General features: G+C 41.1%; 1 protein-coding gene across 1 annotated transcript in view; it reads right to left on the bottom strand.

The window, feature by feature from the left end:
* LOC104495831 (DENN domain-containing protein 1A-like) overlaps positions 1-20,058 on the bottom strand; it is a gene marked incomplete at its 5' end in the record, with an annotated part of 111,914 nt that overhangs the window by 66,546 nt on the left and 25,310 nt on the right. Inside the window, 3 exon segments of the mRNA XM_010138861.1 lie at positions 5-101; positions 7,296-7,397; positions 16,180-16,225. Coding sequence (XP_010137163.1) covers positions 5-101; positions 7,296-7,397; positions 16,180-16,225 — 245 coding nt within the window.

Genomic DNA, 20,058 nt, shown 5'->3' with positions numbered 1-20,058 from the left:
TAGCTCCCAAAGAAAGACGCTTGTGCTTTTAGAAATGCTCTTGCAACCCCATCTCCAGTAGTTGTAGAGACCTTCTTCAACCTGTTCTTCAGTGCAGAAACCTGAAATCACACAACGGGTCCAGATCACTTGCAGATCACAAACAAAGCGTAACACATTGGGGCACAGCTAAATGAAAAACATGCTAAACACAGCAGCAGTTATGACAAAAAGTGATGTTGTGAATTCGGAGCTGAATTTTTCAGCATTACTTTTCAAGCTGTTTTGCTTCTCTATGACTGGATTCCCTTCAGAATTCAACAGGAAAATAAAAGTTTCATTTCTACCTTCCCTCCTACTTAAAATCCACTATTAACACGTTGCTGAGCACAGTTTTAAAGGCAGTCCATGAAGTTACGTGCCATTCTTGGTTAGAACCCATGAAAGAATTTCAGCTCAATTAATTCAAACACCAGATTAAGAGAAACTGTTCTGCACAGCCAGGCCATCCACCACCACCAAGGCTAGGAACAACTGCTGTAGGGCTTAAAAATGTTTGCCACGAATACAAGTTTGGTTTATTTTTTTTCTTTTAAGGCTATATTTCCTTGTATTTCAGAGACTTTGTGAAAAATAACAAAATGAGAGTTTTATTTATGCATGTGGTGGGTTCCCTTGGCCAGCTCCCAGACACCCACCAAGCCGCTGTCTCACCCCCACCCTCAGCAGAAAGCACGAGGACGAAGCTCGTGGGCCGACATGAAGGCAGGGAGATCACTTACCAATTAGCATCACCGGCAGAAGGGATTCGACTTAGAAAAATTAATTTAATTTATTGCCAATTAAAATAGAGTTGCATGGTGAGAAACAAAGATAGAAACTAAAACACCTTCCCCCTACCCCCGCTCTGTTCTGTCGTCGCTCCTCCCCTTGGTGCAGGGCGATGCCCATGGAGTCTGGTCAGGGCTAAAGGCTCCTCACGCTCGGCCTCACTCCGCCCTTGCCCTGTGTCCACAGCCGCAGCCCCACCAACGCCTTGCACAGAACACCCAGAGCAGGCACAAGGAAAGAAAAACTGCAGGTTTTGTAAAAGTCTCAAATTAACAAGGCCGTTCTGTCAATTGAAAGGTTTTTCTTCCTGTTTCTCCAGAGATCTGAACCACCTGTGCGCAGGACGGCTCTTCCCTTAACCCCCATTGCCCTTTCCCTTCCACTGCAGAGGTGTTTAATTACCTCGGGATTCACCGAGCTGCACTCGAGGCGAACACGGCCCGCATGGCCTCATTACCATGTACACAGAGACTCTTAGATCAGAACTTAGCAAATACCAACTAAACACACTGCTGTGCAGGCAGAGTTAGGACCACCATGATCTGGGTTACCCGAACATCCTTTGTTTCTGTGTGCGCCAAGGGCTAAAGTTTTAGAGCATCATCCATTACCGTCCTCCGGGCTTTGGAATTCCTCACACACACAGGAAGGTTCTGACTTGGTTTGATGTCTCTTTTCTAGTGCTTAGAGCTCAGTAACTACTGAAGGTAGTAGATCCACCTATTATTGTTAGTGACAGTATTTTGTTTCCCAAACACAGGCTGCGAGAGGAGATAAAAACCCTTTCAAAGATTAACATCAAGCATGCCGTGCCTGCGCTGCAACGGTTATAGGATACGGTAAATCATTAACAAATAGTTCTGTCAGTAGCGATTCTTTGGAGTTGCAGACAGAACCAGGACAAGCTCAGTTTGTGACACAGATCTCACACCACTCATAGCAATACAAAAAAACCACAAACCCATACTATCTGGGCACTGATTCTTGACAGAAATTCAGCTAGTGCTTTTAGAAGCTGCGGTCACGTCATGTGCAATACCTGAGTTTGATGAGATACCGTACGCAGGAGACAGGGAGGAGCCACCATCTCAGAAGGAAAGCAGAAAGCCAGGAAATGCAGATTTGCAGAACACGAATGACTCCATAAACATCCATAGTATGAATTTCACAGAATCACAGAATCATTTTCATTGAAAGAGACCTTTAAGAGTCCAACCGCTCCCCCAGCACTGCCAGGTCACCACTAAACCATGTCCCTCAGCACCACACCAACATGTCTTTTAAATACCTCCAGGGATGGGGACTCCACCACTGGCCTGGGCAGCCTGGGCCAGGGATTCGCAACCCTCTCTGAAAGAAATTTTTCCTAATATCCAGCCTAAACCTCCCCTGGCACAACTTGAGGCAATTTCCTCTTGTCCTATCACTTGTTACTTAGGAGAAATAACTATAGCGATAACTACCAAACCTTCCTTTTTCAAATGCTATTCCCAAAACCTCCATCGGGGCAGCTCTCTGTACTTCACACTGTGCAAGGAACGTTGGAGGAATATTATTTACAGAGCAAGCAGATTCTGTTGTAGTGAACATAACTAACTGTATTTTCTGAGAGTACAAATAATACCTTATAAAATGAGCTGATAGTTCAAACATTCAAATTAACTTTCAAGACCTTTCCCCAATCTTCCAGCTCGTAACAAAAGCTTTTTCTGGCCTCATCCCTATCTCTAAAACCCTACCAGTCGAGCTGAGCTTTTCCTGCCTCAGGGTGCTGCTCCCAGCCTGCCTTAGTAGCCAATCTGATTTGCTGGCTGCTTGTACTGAACAACCGCTCCCCAGTGCTGCGGTTTTCTCCTCTTGCAAGCACATCCCTCACTTCCCACTTCAGCAGCCTGAGATTTGGGGAAGGCAGGAAAGTGACTCCCTAAGTACACCCTCCACCCTCTGTCCTGTGCGCTACTTTTTCTTGTAAAACTAGATGTTATATTTGCACTTGTGTTTACTAAAACGCTTACAAATATATTTCCTTTTAAATTTCCTGCAGATTCTGTTGTAGAGGGAATTTCGTTACAGTTATTGAAATAACAGAAATAGTCAGGAGGGTGTCCAGCACAGTTTACAAATCTGAATGCTGTGCCTTCTGCCGATGATCCGTGCGTTAATGAGCCCATAAGCGCAGATTAACATAATACATAACAACAGATTTAGTCTATCATGCCCACAAAGTAAGCTCACTCCTATTCACCGAGATAATGTCTCTCAGGGAGTTCCGTTATTCTCAAAACGTAAAAGCTTCATCAGATTTTCAGACCCAGACAGCACGCTCTGCCATGTTTGCAGGGGTCCGATGTTGCAGGGAAGAAGAATGTGTTTATTTCCTACAGTAACGTATGTAAACCACTTGAAAGTACTTCCGAAAAGGGCAGTAAAATGTCCATAGCTCTGAGTAACTTCCAAATTAATGTCTAACATTTTTATAAGTTTTTTTTAATAAACCTTCCTGCGAAGATAAAGAACTTGCCCATCTATATAGAAGGAAAAGACTCTGCGCTTTGTTCTACCACAAACCAGAAGTTCGAGAGGCCAGTCACAGCCTTTCTGCGTTTCAGCTTCCCTGTTTGCTAAGGAGACAGAATATCGATAGGAATTTCGGTAATTCCTTAAGCTTGCAGATCATCTGCCCTCTTCTAAGACTAAACCAAACACTCTTATATATGCACACTTCTACTCTTTCACTCAGGATTGCGATAGGCATGTCATAGTTTTTTTAAAAGAAACTGTTAACAACAACATATTTAAAGAGACTGACAAGTAAGAAAAAATAATTTGTGTTTACTCAGGAATAAATTAGTACATAAACCAAAGTATTTTATGCAAACAGAATTCTGATTGTATCCTGCCTAAATAGGCAGTAATACCTTAAAAAAAAAAGACTCAATATAAAGATTTTTTCTAGCCAGACACATATACATGCAGTCTACCCCGAAAGTGTTTTTAAAGAAGATTTTTATACTTCTGGCAGTTCAGGTTTAAAGGTCAGATTTAAACTATCACCATGTTTCAGAATGCAATCTGTGCAATGCAGCATAATGAAATGGTTCAGTAAAGGTGCTAGTGGAAATTCTTTTAATTAGGTCCAAGGCTTTTCAGTTGTCAACATGAATAAAGCAAGAAACATTCTACTACAAACACCATGTAAGAACCAAAACCGGATTCACCTTTAAGGAAATGGTTCTGCTAGAGAGTTGTAGTTTAGCACTGCTTGCTGTCCTGAAAGCAGTTAATTTCCCACTAAGTGAAAAGCAGTAACACAGGCAGCCTACTTGTTGTAACGTGTAATGAATGGCCAGCAGTAGCAAACACAACCACGCTTCTGACAGCCAAAGCTATTCATAGGCTCGTGCAGATTTACAGTGCTCTCCTCAGAGCTGCACGCTCCCGTTGGCGCCGCGCACTGCATCGCATCAGGGCTTCATTTAATAAAAACTACAAGTTGACGAGCGAGCTTATGCTTTATTCCTTGTAATATGAAGCTCTGACAATAACTAAGACTAGAAGATGACACTTATTTGGAAATACATGAAAAATCCATAAGGGTTGCATAAAAAAAAAATACTACCCCCTCCTTGCTATTCCTTGCAACACAGACGGTGGTGTAGGAGACTTGTCAGCAGCAGATGCACTTATTGTAATCACAGTCCTTAATAAATCTCTTTTTTAATATTGACTATTTTAAAAGGAAAGTTCCTTCCCAGGGTATGCTCATGCTGCCAGATTTTCAACAACGAATCAGAAGCAGAAGGTGAAGGAGGGACAGTGTTTCACGTTTCAGATAGTTAATTGGTAACGCAGTAGTAGACACCTCGATTTCCAGAGACCTGACCTGAGCACTTGAGGAGGTCTGACTGCAGCAGGCACTGCCGAGGTAAAGCAGGGAGAAGAAAGGACTTCATCTGTTCTGCTGGGACTGCCTCAGTGGTATCCAGCTCCCTTGACACAAGGGTTAAATGGAAAGACATATTGCTTAAAGAATAGCTCATTCTAGATTGCCAAGAATCGGCAGTTTGGGTAGTAACATCACTGTCACGAAACTCAAGCACAACTCGCTACCTGAAGCTCTAAACTAATCATAGGACCTCATTTACTTGATTAAAAAAGGTGTTCAGGAGAGGGGGAAAACAGCTTTTAAGAATTTTCCACTGGATTAATTACTTGATGGCAAACACACCATAGAAGATGCTTTTCCTCACCGTCGAACATAGATAGATCTAATTTAGCAAAGTAAATTTTGTGTCCATTCAGCAGTGCATGAATTGCTCGCTGTTCACATTAAATAGCAAAAGTAGCACAACAGTTTGATGTAACAGCCATTTATGATCATGAATCTATTGAAGACATTTTTAGTGTCGCAGATCATAAATGCATCTGCTTAGACTGCGACCAGTGGGGAACACACTCCCAGAATCTCCCCATCCTGCCAGGGAAGTAAAAGGAGTGGGGTGGGGCGAGGGGAAGAAAAGTATAATGGATTGGCTTTAGATTCTCCCTGCTGAGATGAACAACTTGATCCACTTACAGTTCCAAACACATGATGCATGAAAGAACTGACAGAAATTCAATTCTTGCAAAGAAGAGCAGCTGCTCTCTAGTGGTCAAAGCCAACTATTAAGCAGTCTGAAGGAAAGGAAAAGACCTGGAGGAGAATATTTCATCATCTGGGTAACTAAAATAAGGAAACAAAGCTAAATAAGACATAAACACCGATCCCAAACATTAATTACACAACACGAGTCAAGGTAAGGCTTTGTGGTGACAAATATTAATCCCAGCTGAATTTATACAGCAGTTGTGAAAAAACCCCCACCATGCAGACTAGTGGTGAGCCCTGCCAGTTAATTGAATTTGCTGGCAGCACTTCCTCTGCTGTGCTCCAAACATCCTCCAAGATAAAATGCAGCTTTTAAACAGACCTGTGGAAAACTGAATCAAGAAATTTGAACTAATAAAACACAACTCTCTACTGTTATAAAAGTAAAGTAAAAGTAAATAATGAAAGGAAGGAAGTCTCTTAAAATTTACTACATTCCAAAGCTTGAAGTTCTGTGTTTATTGGTGAAGTCTCTTCTGATGTTCTACAGTGTGCCTACAACAGCTCCTTTAATGAAGTCTCATAAAGTCTAATATAATACTTGATTGTTGACAAATCATATCCATGTTCGAGGCTCCACATTCCCTGTTATCGAGACATTTCTTACATAATTCCATTAAATTTACAAGTCTGTCATGCCTCGAGTTGGGAATAATGGCACAAGCGATGCCCAGCTGGCAGAGTTGGATGCTGGGAGTGGAATCAAAATGAAAAACTGTATAAAGCCAGAAAAATTCATGGACGCAACTTTTACAGACTAAATGCTTGACTAAAGCCAGACCATTCACAATCAAGGTGGACCTTTCATCCAGAGATCACTGTTTTCGAAGAATGGATCACACCACAGACCATGGAGAAATGATGGGATGTCACAGTAGGAGGCACTGGGTATTCACCATTACTTGAGCTTTCCCTCAAACAGACCAGCTTATATTGAGCTCCTGGCATATCAATTTTATTTCTCAGCTACACATAAAAAGGTACAGATCTAACTGCCAGCACAATATTTTGAAGTAGTAAAAGAAATCCAGATTTCCCCCTGCCGTTTTCTCCTAAACAGTCACCCTCTGACTTAAAAATAGCTTCTTACTCTCTTTATTGCTGTTCCCTCTCAGCTTCTCCAGTGACGATGATTACAGCAGCCAGTAGTGAGCTGGAGGTATTTTTGTCCCGTAAGAAAAAAAGATAAAGTATTTACAGAACACTTCCATTGAGTTATTAAAAAATAAAGAAGTTAGCAATAAAAAAGTTTAAATGAGAAAGAAAGTTCTGAGAAGTAAATATGAAGTAGCCCATTCGGTATCATAACTCTGGATATAAAATGCACCAGGTTCATCAAAGGTCACCTGGAAGAAGTCACGGGCAAACCCCCACAATTTCATTTGGAAAGAAAAGTTACCTAAAAATGCAGCATTTTTTCCCTAATGGAATGGATAGAGATAGTTTGAAGTAGCAGTACTTTTTCACACTGAAAGAAGTTTGAATTTTTTGTTTCCTCTTCAGAAGTACCATAAGCTGCATGTTTTTCATTTGTCTTTTTTACCCATAAAACGCTAACTCTCCAGATGAGCTGAAACGTGCTCTTGCCATTCCAAAGCTGGGACTGCCCTGCTGCACCATTTCTAGCTTATGTGAGCATTAGCTAATTGTCATCAGGAGGCTTAAAACCATGTCTGGTAGTATTCAAACAAGTGTTCCTTAACACGTGAAACCAGGAAGCAATTGAGGTAAAGCAGTTTAGGAACGGTAACGAGAGGAACACAGTGAGAACAGAACTGGTCAAAAGGATTTACTCTGTCCAGTAACAGAATAGCTGGATAAATAATTTCATACATACCACATCGTTAGGAAGGCTCTGAAGGTCATCAAAAGGGGTTTCCAGTGTGTTGGTGTCTACATTAAGAATCACAACGTCTTCCAGGGCCATGTTTCTTACTTTCTAAATACGAGCAAATTCAAGAAAAGGGAAAGGAAAACGTTACGTATGAAGAGTTATATTTTATGCATAAAGGACACACAGCGTAACATCATGGCACTACTAACTTCCGGCATTTTAAAACCAACCAGTGCTCCTGTCTGACTGTCATCGTGTGTTTTGTTTATTCTCATTTTACAATGCTGAAAAATTAACCTTCAGTTTGCAGAGGGAAGTTCTTAACGTTGTGCACATTGGAAGTTTCAAAACCAGAGAGTTACTGTTTGTGAATGTTCAAGTGAAGATGCATTTCAAGCACCTCTAGTAACATCTGTCTTAATCCTGGTGTCCTGTTTGCACATTTAGCAGTTTCTAGACGAGTAAAGATTTCAGGGATATCTATTTATATTTAGAAATTAATGTAAAGAACAATAAATAGTGGCTTTTCTAGGAGTTAAGAGTTGCAGTAAGTCAGGGATGGGAACCGGCTTCCAAATTCCAGGTTGAAGTTTGGAACTCCAATACAGACAAGCGTACAACTGTAGTTAAGTGAAATGAACACTACCAGAGGTTAATAAATAAGCAATTAAAATGAAAAAAAGAAACAACCAAGAAAACTAAGAGAAGAATAACTCCACCATATCCTGGTCTCTTACATTCAGTGAGTCTAAACTTTTTATCCTGTTCCTATGAATTGAGAGAAAGCAATGTCCCTAATCTAGTTTGAGTGTTCACACCATGGGTGCACCACGCAGACACACAAACGAGGAACATGACCTATTTCTCCAAAGAACAATCATTAGTACCTTTGGCTGTAAGTATCTCTAGGTAGTGGTGATCTTAGAAATTTGAAGTGTCAGACTGCACTTTCCTGCTTAAACATCAGTCAGTGAATCTTTGATAGGAAACAGAGCGGCATTTAAAGGTTTATTTTTACACTTTTTCCATTAACAAGAGAATTGAATTTGTTTGGGGTTTTTTGCCTGACTAAGCGCACATATTTCAGCCCTCCTCAAATAGAGCTTTGCAAATTCAAAATCACAAAACATGGAACTATAGAATACGGTAATTGAGGAAATTTCCCAGTGACACTGTAAACAAATGTTTAAGTACCGACATACCTATAGGTAGGACCAAATGCAAGTTACCAAAGAGGAAAATGAGCAAAAACATACTAAATTTTTAATTAAGGTTTTGTGGGATAGGGGGAATTGTTTCCTTTAAAAGAAAGGAACTAAAGCTCTAAAACAATGGCAAAGTTGAGCCTTAGGCATCTAAATAATTACCTTCAGTTTTCAAGGCTCAGTCCTCTGTCTATAAAGAAAATTGCTGTGTACTTAGGGGGGGAAAAAAATCCTAACGACTATAAAAAACACTTTGTAGACATTGAAGTATAGGTCTTCCATGAGAAATGTCTTTAAGTTAAATGGAAGAATATTACATTTAATGCCTTCCATATAAAAGGCACAAGTCCTGCATGACAAACCAGGCTCTTTCCCCTACATTTCAGGAACCAAAGGTCACTCTGTTGGCTGCATCTGATAAACTCTAAAGCAATCCAGGAGCCTCACTCCTAGGAGTCCGGAAGCACCAGACAAACTGATTTGCTCCTTCCTGTTTCAGAAAATTAAAAATCTCACTTATACTCAGAGGAGTCTAAAAAGCTCCAACAAAAAGGTCTTGCAACGTACTTAACCAAAGCCAGAAGCTTGTCAAAAATCAAGTGCTAGTAGGACAAGACAGAAGGAATTAAAACCTTCTCCCGATTCTTGCCAAAGAAACAACAAACATGTGCTTGAACTTGTCAGTGGGTGTTTTTGTAAGCATGGTGATGAATCTGCACCTTCCCTTCAGCAAAAGCTGGGGGTTTCTGTAGCAAAGCATTGGCTTGTGACACGTGGCTTCTGCCGAGGAGCACAGCGCAGAGGGACGCTGCTCATGTGCAAGGGCTCTAACTGCTGATCGACGTGATCACTCCACACATGGCCCACAAATAAATGTACCCGACAGGAGGGGTAATACTAAACTCTGCTGGGCTGTACCTTTACCTCGTGAAGGCCCAACCTCACTTCAAAACTCCTCAATACTTGTATTAAGACAGTGATTTCCCTGAAGAGAAACCCTCAAATTTAATAAAACACTTGAGACTAACTTGATTTATAGCATCTGTCTTGCAATGCATTTGGAAAAGAAAACTGAAATGCAATGCATTGAATACAATTTTTCAATGGTCCAATTGTGTCTCATCTTGGGCAAGTGCAGACTGAGCAGTTCATCTTCATCCTGTTTTCATCCCCTTTCCTTTTGCTATGATCTCCGATAAAGGTATTAACAGATAGTTTTAAGGGCTTTTGTCAAATAATGCCACGGTTCTTTTGCTAAATGTAGGACCTATCAGCCCAACTGACCTGGAAATAGAAGTGTTCACTGTCTTGTTGGAATTTCAGTAAAAATTCCCAGTATCCAAGTGCATTTCTCACATTAAATCCCATGGGGCTCTATGAATCGCAAGTACACATCGATCATTTCCACAGGTACACTCTGAGCATTGTAATTTTCTCAAAATACGAAGGGACAGTCACCAAGCTGTATACAGTCGCATTTCTTATCTCACAACTTCCTGAATAGCTAGAGAACATTTTACAAAGACAGTGGTACCTGTTAAACAGAATGGACTATATTTGGTATGTTCATATTTTGCTGAAAAAAATGTGAAGAACAAGAGGAAACAGGAACATTTCCATTTCCTTGTCTAATTTTAGTACAGACTGAAGATGTGATGAATCAAAAGAAGCGATTCAGTGAAAAAGTACATCACATAACACTCCTGCAAACCTTTCCTAGCCATCCTTACCAAATTACTTGTAGCCATAATTAATCATCTAAAACCCATCAAATTGAACTAACTTCTACACCTGCCTTTTATTTTAAATGTCTCTTTTTAAAAGAGTGGAGAGGTATGGAAAGCGGCTTTAACAAGCACACTGAACCCATTGTTTATGGCCTCTATAAACGTGGCTTAGTAAGAATTACCGACTTAATCAGAGAGAACTTATCTCCTGGTGAAAAGAGCACTTTAAATTTCAGAAATGGCACCTTCACTGTGAAAATCTCTTAACTTTTCAAACAAACTCCAGGGGGCCTTAAACACCAGGTCAGTAAATGAGCAGCAGTTAGTGCGGCCGTCCAGCTCTCAGGCAGCCAAACACTTGGAGTAATTTAAATGTTTTACGTGAAAGTTTGCAAAAACACTGAGAAACTGTATTCTAACAGAAGTATTAAGGGGTGCTCCTCTGTCTCACTCAGCTCACGCGCTAGGAGCACTATTCATCAATAATACGAACACAGTCTGTACTAAGTGTTAGTTTATCATCACTCTCTACGGCTGGCAAGTTTTGCACTTCCTACCATAAAAAAATCTAAGTTAAAATCATTCATCTGAAAGTTTATTGAATAGTTCATTTAAAAACCAAAACAAAATCCACACCACCACCACCCTCCCTCCCCCAAAACCCCAGCTCTGCCTGACTTCATGACTAAATTGGTGCCAAAACATAAACCAAGTTGATCATGAGGTTTCATAACCAGATACAAATGTGATCAACATATTAAAAAAATGTAACAGAACCAGGAAAATGCACCTTCCACCAACTCTGTTGGAAAGGTAAAACACTTAAAATTAACATTTTGAGTAGCCAGTTTGCAGATTACATTTGAAATTATTATGATTCACAAAAAGTCTAAAATCTATTTGCTTAATGACTTGTTTCTACTTAGTTAATAGTTTCCATTGATTTTCTTAAGAAAAACACCACAGCGCTGCAGACAACAGTGTGTCAATCTGGCTGCCAGAAGCAGGAAAGGCAACGGATATAAAATTTTATTATTTCATGCCCCAACAGCAGCCAGAAGGACTTAATGAAATCACCCTGAGATTTACAATCTGAAATAGCTATTCAACAGACAAATCTGGTTAAGCGGGATGTGCCCCCTGACCCCTCGCCCTTTGATGTGGCCCAGCAGGTGGGCGCTGCCCCCTCCAGTGCATCTCCCACCCTTCCGCCCATCTCCCACCCTGTCGGCAGACCCTGATCCTGTACAGGTGATTCTCCAGAGCCTTATCACAAGCAGCTGTCGCCGTCTGAGTGACAAACACCACCAGTGCTGGTCCAGCTCTGTGGTACCTGGAAGAAAAGCCTTCACCACCGCTGGTGAGTCTACTTGGTACTGAGCATTCATCTGTCTTAAAACTTACTGCCCTAAGCATCCCCGCGGGCAGGATCTCTTAGTAAAACGCAGTTGTCCTTTTCATTTTTCCAATAATTAGAAAAAAGACAATTCCAGAAGTAATGTGTCATGGTTTTAAATGCTTTTTAATCAATATTTCTGAAACCATGTACAGTCATAATATTTGTAACTAAAAAATGAAGTCTTATTTAAGTCCTGGATTTAAGGACTTTATATAAAGCCCCTTCGCTTAAACCTTCTAAAAAAACCTACACTTCTTCAGTTACAGCTAGAAAAGCCAGTAATTTACTAAGTATAAATGGATGGGAAAAGTTAAATATTACTCCTCACCCCAATCAAAAATAGTCATTAACAATGAACAGTGCCACTGGAAGATGCCTGTGAGCGGTCAGTGAGCTCGCAGGTGTCTCCTGCGGTAAGGGGAAGGCATGTGGCACTGTCAGGACTACACCCAAGCTGCCGTACCCTGTGTCTCAGCGCTGCCTGGCTCAGGTCCGTGCATGTGAACCGGCCTGTGATCAGAACTGATCACCACTGGAGCATCCTCATGCCTACCTGAAAAGGACCAGGCAAGGACACTAGGGAGTGCTTCCAGAGTACGAGAGTGGGTTCAGAGGCCTGAGCACACAGCTCCCCATTCATCACTCTGGGTAAGGAAGAGACTACCAACATTCGTGAGATCAGCTGCTGGGTCCTATTAAACATAGCATGAATATTTACTCATACCAGGTTAAGGAATACAAAAATCTGCTCATATAGGTTTTATGATACACACAACTGTCCTTGATGCTTAGGAGAGGTGTCAGAAAATGATTCTGACAAATGCGATGTGAAGTTTCACATACAAAATCATTCTGGATAATCTTGCAAGACTTAATTTTGAAGCCCTGGTAACAGTCCTTGAGTGACTGGAATATTATAAAATAGTACAAGAAACACTTTCCTAATCATTAACTCTAAAGGCTGGGTTTGGGCCCCCTACAGAGCATGGCCAGGGAGGGCATTACTGTTACTCGACTGCCTGGCAGGCTGGCACCGAGGAGGGTGCTGCCAGCAGCTCCCCAGAACTAACCCCACCAGCTAATCACCACCACATGGGCCACAGTTCCAGGAGGAACTCGTCTAGGTCAAGGGCATTCCTCGGCCATCAGCACCATCCCACTAATAACCCTTCCTGCAGAAACAGTTGCTGAAACAGTCGTTTCTTATGACAGGACAGAAAAGGCTGCCAGTGGAGCGCAACACCACGTGTGACACGCAGGTCAGTTCAAGGAACTGTGACCGCTAAAGCAGCACACAGTGCGCAGGTAGAAACTAAACAACCCTGAAAGGGGTGTGTTCACTTGAGAGAGCTTCATTCTCCTGTCTCGTTATTTATCAGCACTAAGTACTTATCTAATATGAATTCAATTAGTTCCGTAAGCATGTTCCATTATTCACGTGATAGCTCCAGCCTCGCTTATCCAACAGCTTATAAACTTTTAGCCTTCTTTGAAGTCACTTTATGGATTGCTAAATGGAAATCTTATAAAGAATGACTAACTAGGTGACGATAGAAAAGCTGAAAAATAAGAGCACAGAACACAGCTCTATATTTTCTACCAAGATTTTCCCTCATAAATCAGTTGGAGCTCTCTGACCTATAACAGGAGATTATCTTATCTCACTAGAGAACATTTCAGTCACAGCAAATTAGATTTAACAGTCAATGGATATGCTTGATATTTTAATCATACGGAAAATTTGTCATTTTCCATTAAAATAACTGTTCCTTCTACAGAGGCCCCATGTAACATGGGAAACTGCAAACTAACTTCAAGATACAAAATGGTTTGAAAAAAACCCCAAACCTTTTGAGGTGAGAGAGATGGTGCATTTTGTTTAAAATCATTAACATTTCTGCTGTATTTCTTCCAGAGAACACATTCCAAGATTGGGATAGCAAAAAACCCATCAAAACAACACTGAAGCCAGAAAATACCTTTTTCCCCCTGCATTCCAAAATCATCCTCCCTGTTATACCACAGCTCTTCCGCACAGGTTTAGGCTTCCGCTAACATTTACACAACAGTCACAGATTCTGCAACTGGAGCTGCTGGGGCAGAACCGTGAGCCCATCCAGAACTGCAGCTCCTCCTGCGGGCTCTGCGGCAGCTACAGTCCCCCTGTCCCAACGGGTGGAGAGGGATAGGGCATTAACCCCTCATCCGGAAACTAGAACACATGGATTAGCAAAACACTTTGAGAGATCTATTTGCTGAAATTTCAGCATTTAAAAAAACATGAATACTGAATAAGGACAGTAGGTTTTAGTTACAGCTTATAAAACTATTTTGATTTGGAAACATTAATACTTTGTATTTTTAAAAACACACAACTGCTGCATCATGCGAAAAAACCTGCTGGTGGCCCTAAGCTGTAATTCTAACAAACCAACCACACAGGGAGCCTTCAACATCCAAACCAGGCAAAGTAAACTAGTCATGGAGTCGCTCCTCGGACAAATGTCACCCTTCCTTTGCCCAAGGCCCAGAGAAGTTTTGCAGCACTTGCCACCAAAGAGAGCCAATAGCCCATTGTCTGGTTTGATTTTGTTTTTCACAGTTAGCTGGATGCTGCATTTCTATGTGGCAATACCCAAATTACCCTAAAGAGCAGAGGGAGGAGAGAAGACTGTGGTTTATTATTTAGTTTATTTCACAAGGCACTTTGAATGACTGCACTTTGCCAAAGCGTGTCTGTGCTCCAGAATCTCTGGCTATTCCAAAGCCGTACTGGATTTAGTACTAAACAGATTTTTTCACAAGTTACTAAAACGGAAGAAAATTGGCTTCTCCAAGAACAACTCCTTTTTTGAGTTTTTACAGATGGAGTTTGGAAGGCCTGCAGAGCCCGGCAATCTGAAACACTGAGACAAAGGGAGAGGTAACGGCTTTAAGTAGCGAGGCAGGAGTGAACCATCGGGCAAAGCAACTCCAAGGAGTAATTATTAATTGTTTTCTATACCCATTGCCAGGCTATCCACATAGCTCTTTGTGAGCAAAAAGATTTGGGAAAGCTGACAAGTATCTGTGCCGAGATATTATCCCATCTTCTCGCAGGTCTCTTCCTTCTTTCCCAAACAGATGGACACCATAATAAGCCGCCAATGATTGCCTGGTGCAGACAGGGGGCAGAAAGTTTCTTGATCAGTCTGAAAAATATATGCCAGACTATTTTTTCCTAGATATTACCTCAGTCCTGCCTATACAGTATTCAAGGGTAGTTATCAGAAACCCCTCTAACATAAACACATGATGTGCTGCAAGCAAACGTCCACGTTGACTTCTAACATAATTGCTTATTCACTAACACACTGTACTGCAACTCTCTACTTCCTTTAGCAATATAAAGGGCACAAAAAATCATCTGTACCCAGGATGGGGAGAGAAAAAAAGAAAGAAAGAGGTCCTGCGTATTCCATCTAGATTCCCACGGAAAGGTGACTGCTCAAATCACTTCCCATTAGCGCTGGAGAAGGGGAAGGTACATGGCACACTAGTCTCATTTTTAACACACAGTGACAGACGATCATTATTACATACATATGTCCTATGGAAAGGATACGTTTGATCAGTATTTCCAGAGAAATTCCACATTTTTATAGACAATATAAGAACCAATATTCTAGTAATATACATTACTGTTTGTGATGTAAAACTCAGCTTTGTGAACTGTTAGGTGTCCTAAACACGAAGCCTATATTTCCAAACTGAGGTTCTGGAGCAGGACACTGCTCAAAAAGCTCAATAAACTTTCAAGGGCATTTCCACTCCGACCAGTTCCACAGCGCCTGCCCATTTCAGAGCCTGCACACAGGCAGCGCTCCTGGGCAGGAACACCTCTTCACGTTGTTCAGGCTTCTGATGGAAAGGGGCACAATTAACAAGGACTGGGAGATTCATAGGGATCTAAACTAACAGCTTATGTTGTCCTTCAGATACTTTCGAGGAAAGTCATAAACTATTTCACCAGAACTGGAAGCAAAAGCAAATGTGCCATTTCCACTTTTAGAGTTTTTAAAAAGTCACGAGTTACTCTGAATTGTTTATACTTGAAGCTTTCTGCGAGGGCTGGGTTTCTGCCAGCTTTGTGTTAACATTAACAGCAAGTTCCTTCTTTTCAGATCTTTTGAACATTAAAAAAATTACAATCTGTCTGCAAAAGCCTAAAAGAGAACTGTAACTGTCAACATTTTGGTGTACTATCGACTCTGCCTTTGTGAATACAGTCAAACTAAGGCAGAAAACTGATTAAAGGAGGTGACAGGATGGAGAGGGGAACACAATGTGAGCTGGTCGCTGGCTGCTGAACAGCAAACAGAAGAGTATGAGGTACCAAATAAGACTCCTGTAAGACCGAACATTGTCATGGATGCTGAACTTGAATTCTCTCAGCACTCCCAAATTAACAGGATTATTTCATTTTTAAGCATATGAATGAATGTATAATTGCTTGCAAAATTTGGCTCTAAATCATAAAACTATATATAGTTTCAGAAATGGTGAGAAAGACTTACCTCCATCAAACTTAAATGTATCCCAATGAGGTAGGGCATGGGGGCACTGCAAAGAGGAAGAAAACCTGGCTTTACATTCTCGTACCACTGGATGAACACATTCGACTTATAAAACCAGCCACAGGAAAACACCGGAATACCATTTTGCTTAAAATAATAATTATATATATATATCAATCAACCACACGTGAGCATAATTTTATTCCATATTTGAAAGTCTTTTCTCACTCTGCAATATCCTCCCCCTACTGCAAAACTTTAATTTTTCTTGACATCAGAATTTCTAAGTGACTAAGGTGAGACAGGTACATAAGGATGGCTACTACACATAGCTAGAACGTTGGGGTCTTAAAAAAAACCAAAAAGCCCAGAAGTATTGTTACAATTTTCAGAAAAATACCCAGACTTTTTCTGAGAGTATTCTTTAGAAAAATTGATCCTGTTGTGCTCAGTGGTTAAGTTAATCCATACGTATCACCCAGTACTACAAGTTTAAACACTCTGAATATGAGTTCAGACACATTTTAATCAATTTATTTTTATGTATAGATCTTGAATTGTTTGTATTTCTGAAAGAAAAACATAAAAATGACTTTTGAAGATTCTGATAAACACCAGAGTGATGGGGATATCAAGTGATACCATTATTCCCTTTAGAACAAGCAACTACACCGAGAGGCTCTTAGGCCGGTCTGTGGCCTCACACAGTGACAGTCCGGCATTAGAGCACTGACGTTCCAGACTGATCTGTCCCATCTCCTCTTCCAGGATGTCAGCAAACACCAACATGGCCTACACAACACAAGACAAATACTGAATGAAAGTTGTATCTTTGCGTAGAGAGTATTTCTAATATTAAACGATTGCAGGACTCCCACTCGACTCCTCGGGGAAAGCTGCTATTTGCTCTGCTTATTAGAGCCCGTCGGAGAGGCTGCCAGCGCTGCTAATTGCAAATATGGCAGCTACTGCCTGGGAAATGGAAAGCACACAGACAGACACAACTTCTAAAATAGAGCCTCATTTCGTCTTGGATACAGAAGCTCAAAGAGCTCATTTTCAATTTCAGATGAAAAAATGAGAGAAATGTCACTGCACTGCCTCGGATTAAAATATCTTCCATATTGCTTTTATAAACTGGTGCCTACTGCTCAGTAAGAGAAGTACAGTGCTGAAAAAGCTACTGCAAGACGCCAGACCAGCAAAAAATCACTCTGCTTCTCATTTCCACGAGAAATACCTTTTTAAAAAATGTATTTACTGATATGGATATTAATATTTATCACGTTTATTAATATTGCCCCTAAACCTGCTACTCTGCTGTACCAAGAGATGGAAACAGCCTCTGCATTAGCCATTCTGCATGAAAACACTTTTTCTGTTTTTGAAGACATTAAACACACACAGCTTCAAAAAAGCCTTTCCAGTTCCACTGGGGACCCTGCAGTGCCGGGTATCACATCAGGTTACAACGTACTGACCTGCCGAGGTTGGCAAGAATGCCCCTGCCTGGGCTTCCCCCCCACAGCACCCAGCCAGCCCAGAGGGCCTGTTAAATCAGGATGGGCTCGGTACAGAACCTGAAGGCTCTGCTTCCCTGGGAATTACACTGATGAGAACCAGAACGTACATCCAAGTTCTTGGGTAGAAATTTTTACCATACAAACATGATACATGCTTACTACAGATGGATTGCTGCTCATCTGAGGAGTGCTTTTGTTTGTGGTTTTTCATGTTTTAGCTGCAACAAACGCTATCTCTCTCACCCACAACTATTCATTTCCAACGGCCACATTCCAAGAGCAAGAAAATACCCAGGAATTTTATAGGCAAAGTATAAACCCCTGGTTTAGCTGCCAGCTGCACAAATGCTGTTTCCCCGTGTGCCTGGCTGCGCTGCTCAGGACTCCTCTGGCATGCCCTGAAATGAATGTGTTTCTAATTAAGTAGTTTCACGAACACGACAGCTTCAATCTCAAAAATACAAAGTCTGAACCTCGGCAGGAAGTCTTAAGACTGCAAATGTCTCATCTAGTGGAACCTTGGCTAATGTAATGAAAGGAAGCAGGAAGAGTGCGGTATTCCAGAAAACCAGCCGTTTATTAACGTGTCCAAAAGTAGAGTCTGCCACCAAGCACAGGAAAATCTGAAGCTGTAAAAGTTAATTAGCTGTATCATGTCTACATTTCAGCCCAGCAGTTTATCAACAAAAGAATAACGAGAATGCCTAAACCTTAAGTCCATGGACCTCCCGTAAGTTTTTAAGGAATTACAGGAAAGATACGGCTTAAGATACATGGATCAGCTTTGGATGCAATGAATCATCTTCAATTTTCTAGTGACAGACATTAAACGCAAAGGCAATACAGCATAGAAAGCTGTAAAGTATTTTTAAAAAGCATATAAAATGCAATTCTGGTAGAGATCACAGATATTTTCAAAAAAAAACCTTCCAGAGAGATTATATTCTTCTGTCATCACTCATCAATCTGACTGAAGAGGAAACACACCTAAAAGTTAATGTTGAAGGTTCATGTCAGGCTTCATAAATTGCTTTTATCACCATCTTTCTTTATCATGTGTTAATCATAGGCCATTACTGAAACACTCAGCTACCATCCTGTACAAGGGAAGACCGTGTGCCCCCTCCTCCCCGTTCGGAACGCTCTGTAACAGTCCCTCCAAACTGCTCTTCAGGTCCTGAGACACAAAGCACTCCAGCAGTTCAGTATTTTATCAGGTTAGATGTGTATTTCCAAGACTTAAGTGAACTTCAGTAAGACACATTGCTGTGTAAACAGGAGGAACGCTCCGCACAACCTTTAATCCTTCTGGGGCCCATGACAGATTAAAGGCTGCCCTCCAGAGCAGACTGAACCTACTGCTCGACACTTCATCAGTCCTGGGGCTCCTCACAACTCCTCCGAGCTGTTGATGGCAGCCAATAGCCATGCAGTGCAAAACGGAGAAGTATCAATTTCTACTGTGCGTATTTACTGCTTGAACAACACGCCTGCCTCAGTCTTTTGGAACAAAGAGGAAGGTTATTACTCCTCCTGTGCTACACCGGTTCCCAATGCAATCAGCGTTATTTATAATCAAATGAATTATACAGGTAAATATCAAATCATTAAAGTAGCAATGCATAAGCATGAATATGGATATTGTGGACTTAATGGCTATATACTGCCCATTTATTACAGCTGCGTTTTTACAATTTCTTTAATTCGTTTCCTTAGGCTAACTAGAGACCTCTTAATTATGCTCCCAAGAGGTGGGCAACTACTAATTGGAAGAGAAGCAGGTGAAATAGAGGGACATTTCCTCTTAAGTGAAAAAAACTCACCCTTAAAAAATACTGCAATTCACCAGGAAAGTAACGTAAAAGCCGAGGATCTCAAAAAGGTCCATAGTTTACAGCTACACAGGGATTTGCACCATTTTGCTTCGTTACTCCAGGAAAATTGATTAGACCACATCTACTAAGTTGATGTCTCGATACACAAATACTGACTTAATGTGTCGCTTTCCACCCCACTAGCACTTTACTCTAAGGTAGTCTCCTGATTTCTCTTCAGATTGAATCGCATTGAAATGCAACAGAATTCAGTCTGAAATTTATTGGGGTAATTGATGCAAATCAGAACCTTGACTGCATAAATTGGAATGACGTAAAAAACACACAGCTATGAAACCAGAAGAGGAACTACAAGAGCTTTAGTGAGTACACAGATGTACCCAGCTACATTGAAAGGCCCACCAAAAGGCTCCTGATGAAGGAATCATTGTTTCCTGAGCAGCAGGAGTACGTGCCCTCCAGTTACCCCCTCTACCTACTTAAAGGAGCATATTGAACTATATGCAGATTTAGAAATCAGG

The sequence above is a fragment of the Buceros rhinoceros genome, unplaced genomic scaffold, assembly GCF_000710305.1.
Source record: "Buceros rhinoceros silvestris isolate BGI_N320 unplaced genomic scaffold, ASM71030v1 scaffold7296, whole genome shotgun sequence".
Taxonomy (NCBI): Eukaryota; Metazoa; Chordata; class Aves; order Bucerotiformes; family Bucerotidae; genus Buceros; species Buceros rhinoceros.
The sequence above is the reverse complement of the archived record's forward strand: the minus strand, read 5'-3'. Positions and strand labels throughout refer to the sequence as shown.